The following is a 9,283-nucleotide window of genomic DNA, read 5'->3' as shown; positions in this document are numbered from 1 at the left end:
TGACAGCCTAAGGTCTATATCCAAAATTAGGGAGGAAACCATAGCCTCCCTGATGTGCGACGAAAAAACTAAAAAAGAGTTCATTCACCACCAATAGATAAAAATAAAGACTAAAAAAGTAAAAAATTGTAAACAAATAACACAAAGATAAAATAAAAGCAAAATAAAGTAATGTGATATAGAATAATAATAGAATATAAGTAAAAAATGTGATATAGAATATAAGAAAATGTAAAAGTAACGAGGAATGAATAAAAGGCGAAACAGAGCGAAAGAGAAAGATAGTGGAATTGTGGAAAGAAAGAAACGAAAGACAGATAATATGAAGTATGAAAGAAGAGAAATAAAAATGTACGTGAAAAAATAAAATAAATGTAAACATAAAGTCCCTGTCCCACATCAGATAGGGGGTACGAGAGGCTCCCAATAACGGGAGCCATTAAAAAAAAGGTCTATATTCGGAGGCCCTTGCCCCAGAAAACTTCCGCCCGATCTAAGAGCTCCGCTTCCTAATCCTATAAAATAATTAAAATAACGACCAGAGCTGTTACACAATGCCTTCATTAATTTATTTATACACCATCTATATGTTTAATTGTTTAATTATAGTTACCATCCCAACACTTTTCTTATCCTCCTTGATGATGACTTCACCAATACACGCGTTATATTTGCGGAGGTGAGCTACTTAACCATGTATGTGTTCCATATTAATGGTGAGGGAAAATGATAGTCAGTGGTGATCGAAGTTACATATAATAATTATGATCCTAACGAAATAGCAGCGGTTACATCACTGATGGCATCTGAACGCGCATAAATGATTTAATACAAAAATGTTGTGGTCATAGTGGCAATGTTTGAGGGAGGCCCAGGTCTGGCAGTAGACGTCTATCGACTAAAAATGAGAAGTCGCCTGCAATATGAAGCGTGAACGCTACAATTGGTAGTAAATGTTTGCATTAAGTTCGGCGCTGTACATTGTATAAGTTTTTTTAAATAGAGGATAGGAATGATTAAAATGTATGTAGCATTCCGAATCAAAGGCGCCCTGGTAGGGTGAATCTCAACTTGTTTGCTACCTTGCCAATATTACTACGATTTTAGAAAGTGTTAACACTTGGAGAAGAAGTAGTGGAAGCAACAGCAATATTTATAATAATCAGGAGTTATCGTGACGGAGGAAATGTAAGAGCTCCAAAAATGGACCTTGATTTGAGCTGTCAATCAATTAGCGTTTCGCATTCCGACCTAAAAGTACCAGAGTGAGCCTATAGAATTAATAAGTTGCTATTAATACATGTCAACCGATAAATGCCCACTATTAAATACACCTATCCCCCGATTTACACGGTAGATATGTTCCTGAGAAAAACGTGTAAATCGAAAATCAAAAATTTTCAAGTCAAAACCGTAAACGTGTAAATCGAAAAACTCGCAAAAAACGCATAATTTTGCTATTTAACAGTTGTAATTTTTTTTCAATAATTTTAGGTGTACACATAAATAAAAATAGAATGCATTGACAAGTTAAAATATTTAATATATTACGGAAAAACTGTTTTTTTTTTTTAATTTTATTACAATATACATTAAACAGAAGAACAAAAAGTAAATTACTCTCATTCATTTTTTCGGAATCGAAGGTACGAATTCACTTTCATCACTCGAAGTTATTTGTGCCGATTCGATGTTTGAAGCAGAAATATTTACATTATGAGAGATAGTAATAAAATCGGTTATTAAAACAAAAAAATAACTTTTTTGGAAAACCGTGTAAAAGCGAATACGTGTAAAACGAGTACCGTCTAAATCGGGGGATAGGTGTACATAGGTCTCCACCAAAGAACGCAACGATATCCGATTTTTCGCTCCCTTGACTATGTAAGTGGTCTACCTGGTTGTCCAGTCACGCCGCGTCTCTGCTAACAAAAATTGGTTGCTACAGTCTGACTAAATCTTTAAAACTTTATTTATGTATTAGTGGGGAAGTACTTACAAAATTATTTAATATTTAATTTTTAAGGAAAGAGGACGAATTTTTTCAACATTACAAGGAGCTGCATGAAAAGTACAAATGTGACCATTGCGGTTTTACCTTCAAGAAGAAATACACTTTGGCGGAACACATCAGGTAAATATAAGCCCACTGTAGTGTCCCCACTAACGAATTGTCTACTTTTCGCATCCTGAGGGTACCTGGTCAATCTTACCATACAAACCCAATGAGAGTCGGTGAATGTAACATTTATTTTGGATTACCCGCGCTGACGACACATTTTGTTAGGTCCAAAGTTAGAAACCCTTCACAGTACAATATGTTGTAACGTGTAAGGATAGGTTCGTAATAAAATGCCGCACTATTTAAAAGATATGCCTGTTCAATGCGTCAGTTACAATATAAATAATTGAACACTGGCAATCCCCGTGAAATGTTAAAATTACGTGAATATCTTTAGTGATCGCTTTAAATCGTTATGACAAATCTGGCGATTTTCTTCGAGATCCTTCCATAAAGATCAAAATTCACACCTCTTTTTGATGTCGCGCCGTCAGCCCCGACTGGCTCGTTCATAATTTCGCCCTCAGTTTTCGGCGGTCACCTTTGTGTTAAATATTAGTGCGGTCGTCACAACATAAATAAATAAAATGTACTCTTGTATTATTTCATATTCTAACACTTTAATAATTTAATATCTTAACAATAAATAATGGTCCTTAACAATAATTGGTTAAGCTGTGAATACAATAACTGCACATGGTGGCAAAATTTCACACTGCTTTTTCCACTGTTCAGCTGGTGGCGGTTTGCAAGGCCATAATTGAAAATCAATGTTTTGTCCACTTGGTCATACTAAATTATTTAAAATACTTAATTATATGTGTTTGTTTTAACACATTCTCTTAGTGTAGGTTTTTGATTACATTTTTTGTAATCGTTGAGTGAAGTAAATATTTATCTTGTAATAAAGTAAATATTTACATTTATCTGCAAGACATTATATGATTATGTTACACATAGCGCTCTGGACAGATGGCTGCTGTGGCCTTAAGTGTGTGTGTGTGTGTGCTATGGTTCGGAGGTGGAGACCAGACCACCGGCAGGCGAAGCATAGGACAAGGTTGACAGATGCCCTTGTTAAGGTCGTTCAAAGACACTGGACGCAATCCGCTTCCGGCTGGACTTATCGGAAATATATGTTGATATAATGATTTTCATTACAATGCTTTATGGTTTACATTTTTTTGATGGTTATATTCCAATATAATTTTTTAAGGTTTGACAGCTAGGGATATGTGTTTTAATTTATTCTGTGGTCACAACAAGATAGAGCCAAAGTAGAATGTCAAATAACTTTTACTATTAATAATGCATCTCTTTGTATACATAGCATGATGGAGGAAAAATACAAAATTATATAATTTGGTACATTCTACTATTTAATACAGAAAAATAGCTAAAATCTATGTTGATATGTTTTTTAAAGGCAACAGGTTTGTGGTTAAAGATCTTTAATTTTGATTATAAATACATATTAGATTTTTAAATTGGTGTATAAATATGGTGTATAATTAAAAAAATATTTAGTGCCGATATTGTAATTCTTGTAATTGAAGGTAGTCTTTAAAAGTTGGGAACCTACACTTTATTTGTTGTAATGTACAAGTACAGTACCAGGCGATAAATATTGCACATCGACCTTTGGAAAGAGACAAAGAGGCTTCGTAGAGTACTGTCTCTGTCCCACATTACCTATGTGACGTTTTGTCAGACGTGCAACAGACGTGAGAAGCCGAAATTAGCCGATTGTCTCTTTTCAAAGGTCGATGTGCAATATTTATCACTAGGTATTGTATAGTCATATAAAGTTTATGGCTTATTTTACTAAGTTTTCTTTTTTCCTTGCTTTATGATATTTACTAATTTTACCTACCTTCATTAATTTATCTCTGCACAGTAATAATAAGTACGCCGTTATACATTACCTGTTTAAATAACAGAAATAAAAACAAAGTACTTTAATGTTAATACATGTAGGAGGCAACACACTAATCACGAATGCAAGGTGTGTTCGAAAAGTTTTCCACGGTACAGTAGTCTGTGGCTCCATACCAAGACACAACACGCTGAAACCGCGGCGCCTTCGTATTGCGTCGAGTGTGACAGGACTTTTCCCGACGACATCCGCTTCAAATGGCACTTGACCAATACTACCAAGCACACGCCCAAGAAAAAGAAAAGGTTAGAACCTCTTTTGACCTGTTAATAATTTATTGATCATACTCACTGTAAAGTTTTAACCGATTAGGTTAAGCCAAAAGGGGCAGGATCATGGCGGCAAATATTTCCGTGCTTGCATGAGCAGCGGCGGCACCAGAAACTACCAGAATGGTCGTGCCCTCGGCGACCATTCTGACAAAGAATGCACGATATTGCAGTCACACCGTACCAGGAGTGACAGAAAAATACGGTTTCTATATAGCTATCGTTCTGAGGGAGGAGTACTGTGGCGACTTTTTTAAACGGTTTTATTTAGTTCGACATGTACGGAATTTGTTTATTTGGGTCAAAATTAGAAATTGAAATTTAAGCACCTTCCCGTAATCAGATTGATCTGAAATTTGGTACACACATTTAATTTAGATGACAATACAATATAATAATTAATAACATTATAAGTCTAAGATGGCCGCAGATATAAAATGGCGGAATACATATTTTTCCTTAACCCCCTCAATATGGGTATCAAATGAAAGAGCTACACTAGTAAAATACGATGATTATGTCAAAATTTAAAATTCAAGATGGACGCCGTTCGAATATGGCGGACTAGGTACATATTTTTCCACAACCACCACAATATGGGTATCAAAAAACCGTTTAACTTAAAAGTTTTTTAAATGTATTTATTATAAAAAAGATCGCACCTACCTTACGCGAGCTTTCATTGTTAACTATGTTCATGCACTAAACGCACGCTTCTTTTTGCCAACTCACTTGCAACCTATCGAACTTATGAGTAATAAGTTAGTGAACAAAAAGACATTATCTATAGTAGTGCACGAGGGTAGGAACCATCACATCTCGAGCGAACATCACTACCTGACTATCCAGGCAGATGATGTAATTGTACTTACTCACTTAACACACGTCGCCAAGAACGCACTAACGATTCAATCTTCGCTCTATCCTAATAGATTGGATCTTACAGGTGAGAAGGAAAGTTCAGTAGATTTTAGTAATCGCCCTCAAAAGCCTTAGGAGGCTATACTTTTGGAGCTGAAGGAGAGCATGAGCGCCAACGAGCGTTAACGTCTACCTTTTTAAGACCGTTTAAAGCCGACCTTATTGGAAATCTATGTGAGAGGCCTAGGTGTAGAAGTTGCAATACGTCTGAAATTATTATGATGAGTAATAAAAAAATGATATCCAGTATCATCTCATTATAGATAACTTTAACATATTGTCATGTATTTGATTCAAATATATGAGATAGGTTCGTTGAGTAAAAGTTCGTCGAACGTTTAAGAAACACTATATTTCATATATATGATCGATTGTTGCTAATCTATTTGGTTCTCGATTCTCTTCTTTCATTCGGCTTCTTTATTTTACCACTATATACATCTTGCGTAGTACAACTCGTGGGTGAGTGAACCAGCACAGGTCTGCGTGTGGTATGTACTGTGCGAGCGAGACAGCCCTAGGGATTAATGTTTGACGTACTGTTGGTTGATTAGGCGATTCCTATAATGTCATTGAAATATATGTTAATTACTTGTTTAGTAACGTTCTTGTAGTTTGTGATTTTTGTAAATATTTTTCAATTAATTGTTATAAACTACCTCCATATCTCATATATCGGATAAAATTTCACATTTGTATATAAAAATTATTATCATCCAGGATCCCATGTCCGGAATGTGATAAAGTGTTCAGTAAAAATATATACATGAAGGATCATTACAATTTGATCCACTTGAAGAAATATAAATACCGCTGTGACGATTGCGATAAGGTAAGATCTATTTTTAGTGAACGTTGTTAATATATCTGTATTATGTTTTACCTGTAGTGATGTTCTTTATCCTTACTAAAATGAAAAATTGTTGTACAAAGTGAAGGGATCCTACAGTCGCCTGATATATGAATGGCTCGATGTGGCGATTTTTGTTAAACAATATCTTGTTACACTCTAGGCCATACTCGAGGTCTATCATCTATTAACAACACAAATATTATTTCTTTGCTTGTAGTGTGGTGTAGGTCGGAGTTTGTAGGTGTATGTAGTTTCAATTGCGGCGGCTGCAGTGGTATTAATATTTTCAACCATGTACGATTATACAATAAACTGCCATTTAAAGCATCTCAATTATTTTTATGTAACCTTTAACCCTTTCCACTCCAATGTCGAGTGTCACTCGACACTGATTTTGTTCCACAAGCTCCACTGTCGAGTGATACTCGACATGGTGTAATACTTCTTTTTGCGGAATATTTTAAAACAGGAAAGATTTTTGTTACTAAAATATTTGAATCACGAATGAATGAAACATTCTAGAATCGCAAGATACTATAATTCAATTAAATTTTATCGATGCTAAATAACAGCCTTGGAGTGGAAAGGGTTAAGTTTTTGGCTATGCGCCCTCTGGAACCTTTTGGAACCTGCGTAATCTGTAAATACTTCTTGGGCAGCTATTTAAGACTGTAATGTGCGCTGTTATCTAGGAAATGTATTATGCTATATCGGCTAGCTACATCAACGTCAATTTGTATTGTTTCTGAAGATGTTAATGCTGTTAGCCCTAAGACTTTTACAGCTGCATCGGTACTGAGTTCACGGAGCGGAAGGGTCCGTGAACTATATTTCACAAAAGGCAAATAAATATGTAGTTGACACTGTGGTAAACTCTATTCTACTATAATTTGAGGTTACATATAGCACTACTTTGGTGATTTGTTACCGTACGAAATTCCAGGCACAGAGTGCCGCAACGCCATTTTCAAAAAACATCGAGAACTTATTCAAGGTCCTAATAGATTTAAAAACTTAAAAGTAAAGCTGGTAGGGCGCCTACCAGTTGCACGGTGACGCTCGCATGCTGTTAAGGCTCTTCGCGGTAGAGCTTTGATGGGGTAGGTTGCTGGAATGTGCTTGCGGGTTAGTACGGCAGCGTGGACCACAAGCGAGCCGAAGAAGGATCCGGATTCAACCAAGGTCCGCCCACGCTGTTCGCGGTTAGGGAGCTGGCGGCCGCTCACTAAAAACGGGTGTTGTGGCGTGGTGGGTGATGTTTTGTTTTGTTATATAGAACGCGACGACCTGTGTAAAGTGTTGCAGGTGCAGTGGTTGCTAATGTTGCTGATTAGTTTGCGCTTGCAGTGTTGTGAGTATCTGCAGGGGGTGCGGTGTTGCGAGTGGTCAACGTCTACGCGTATTATAGCTCTAGATAACAAATGGAAATAGTCATAATTATTTCCGGAACTTACAACACAGAACCTTACTATGTCAGTAAAATCGGAAAATTAACAATTCGCTGATTGAAGATGTTTCAATGATGTCGCCAAAGCTAATACCGTACGTTCGTTTTTCAAACATAAATTTGTTCTTTGTTCTAGAATTACATTCGCAATGCAGATTTAATTAAACATAAACGCAAGATCCACGAGGGTATCATGCCGGAAAAAAATAAAATTTGCAACCTCTGCGGTCGGAAATTTAGCGTGAGTAATACTTCGTTCGTAAACATAACTGACCATGAACCATTTTTTTTAAACGGTTTTATTTAGTTGGACCCGTACGGAATTTATTTGTTTATTTATTTGGGTCAAAATTAGAAATTGAAATTTAAGCACTTTCCCGTTGTTAGATTGATCTGAAATTTGGTACACACATTTAATTTAGATGACAATACAATATAATAAAATCAATAACATTATAAATCTTATATGGCCGCCGACACAAAATGGCGGATTACATATTTTTCCTTAACCCCCTCAATATGAGTATCAAATGAAAGGGCTACATTAGTAAAACACGATGATTATGTCAAAATTTAAAATTCAAGATGGACGCCGTTCCAATATGGCGGACTAGGTATATATTTTTCCACAACCATCACAATATGGGTATCAAAAAACCGTTTAACTTAAAAGTTTTTTAAATGTATTTATTTATTTTTAACTAACCGAACAGTATTGAGCTAATTGTATGTGTGCATTAAACAGGGTGATGTACCCCTAAAACTTTTAAAGTGTAAATGTATAACACTTGTCAGCAAAAAAATTTAGAGCTTTTACATCTACTTCCAACCACCCTGTATACAGTGATCACTCTAATGTGTTGCTTTTTTTTCTATTAGAATTCTACAGGCACAGATAGTGCTACAGGGATAGACAGCAATAATAATCAATTTTAACTTTTTTTTTTAAATAAAACCGTTTGCCTTACTATCCTTTATATTATCATTCTATATTTATTATTTTTAAAACCATTGATTTTTATAGGGTGTACCACACATTAATTGACAGCATATTTTGACCCCTTTAAAGTTTTTTAGAACACGAAATCAATTACCATGTAGATTCAAGTTTTAATATAATGTTCACACTCTTTTATATCTTGTCTTATTTTATCTGTGACGAGTAATTTTTTTCAGACTAACAAGATATTGGAGAATCATATGAGAACTCACACGGGCGAGCGGCCATACACCTGTTCGCATTGTCCAGCGAATTTTGCTCAAACCGCTGCGCTCACTTCGCACATACGATCTATACACAGTGGGGTAGTATGAAATGTCTCTTGATATACGACGACAGTGCCCCATAAACACCAAATTGTTTATTTTTGACGATAGGAGAATATAAGTTGAATGTAAGAAGGTATACGGCGGACTTAATGCCGGGTTATAACCCACAGACAACGGATGACAATTGCTTTAGATCTGTATTAGGATCCAGGAAACCGGTTAGCACAAGTTTTCTAGTTTAGTCTTGAAGAGAATCGCTGTCCATTAGACATAGAATCCCAAAATCGGCTCCAAATAAATTCCACACATTTATTGTAAAATATCAAGAGGGTGATTTAAAAAAAAATCTCTGAATAATGACTATCGTGTATCTACATTTAAAACTTTAAACTTTTCAATGTGATCAAAACCAACGGGATATAAAAACTATTTTTTCTTACTTGATAAAACTCGAATACCCTAAAATTATTGAGGGTAGTCGAATATTTGCTTGTTAGTGTGACATAGTTATCGATTAAATAGCCCG

General features: G+C 35.5%; 1 protein-coding gene across 1 annotated transcript; it reads left to right on the top strand.

Moving 5' to 3' along the window:
- Positions 1-3,475: 3,475 nt before the first annotated feature.
- Positions 3,476-8,844, top strand: LOC137927265 (zinc finger protein 436-like). Its single transcript, XM_068771045.1, has 5 exons — positions 3,476-3,495; positions 4,040-4,243; positions 5,909-6,020; positions 7,625-7,729; positions 8,665-8,844. The coding sequence occupies exons 1-5, from the start codon at positions 3,476-3,478 to the stop codon at positions 8,800-8,802; spliced, it is 579 nt and encodes a 192-aa protein (XP_068627146.1). The 3' UTR covers positions 8,803-8,844.
- The last annotated feature ends 439 nt before the right edge of the window (positions 8,845-9,283 follow it).

The sequence above is a fragment of the Battus philenor genome, unplaced genomic scaffold (assembly GCF_028537555.1).
Source record: "Battus philenor isolate CCGP_79_NKW_IND1 unplaced genomic scaffold, ilBatPhil1.0.hap1 SCAF_30, whole genome shotgun sequence".
Lineage (NCBI taxonomy): Eukaryota > Metazoa > Arthropoda > Insecta > Lepidoptera > Papilionidae > Battus > Battus philenor.
Note: the sequence above shows the minus strand (reverse complement) of the source record. Positions and strands in the feature narration are given on the sequence as shown.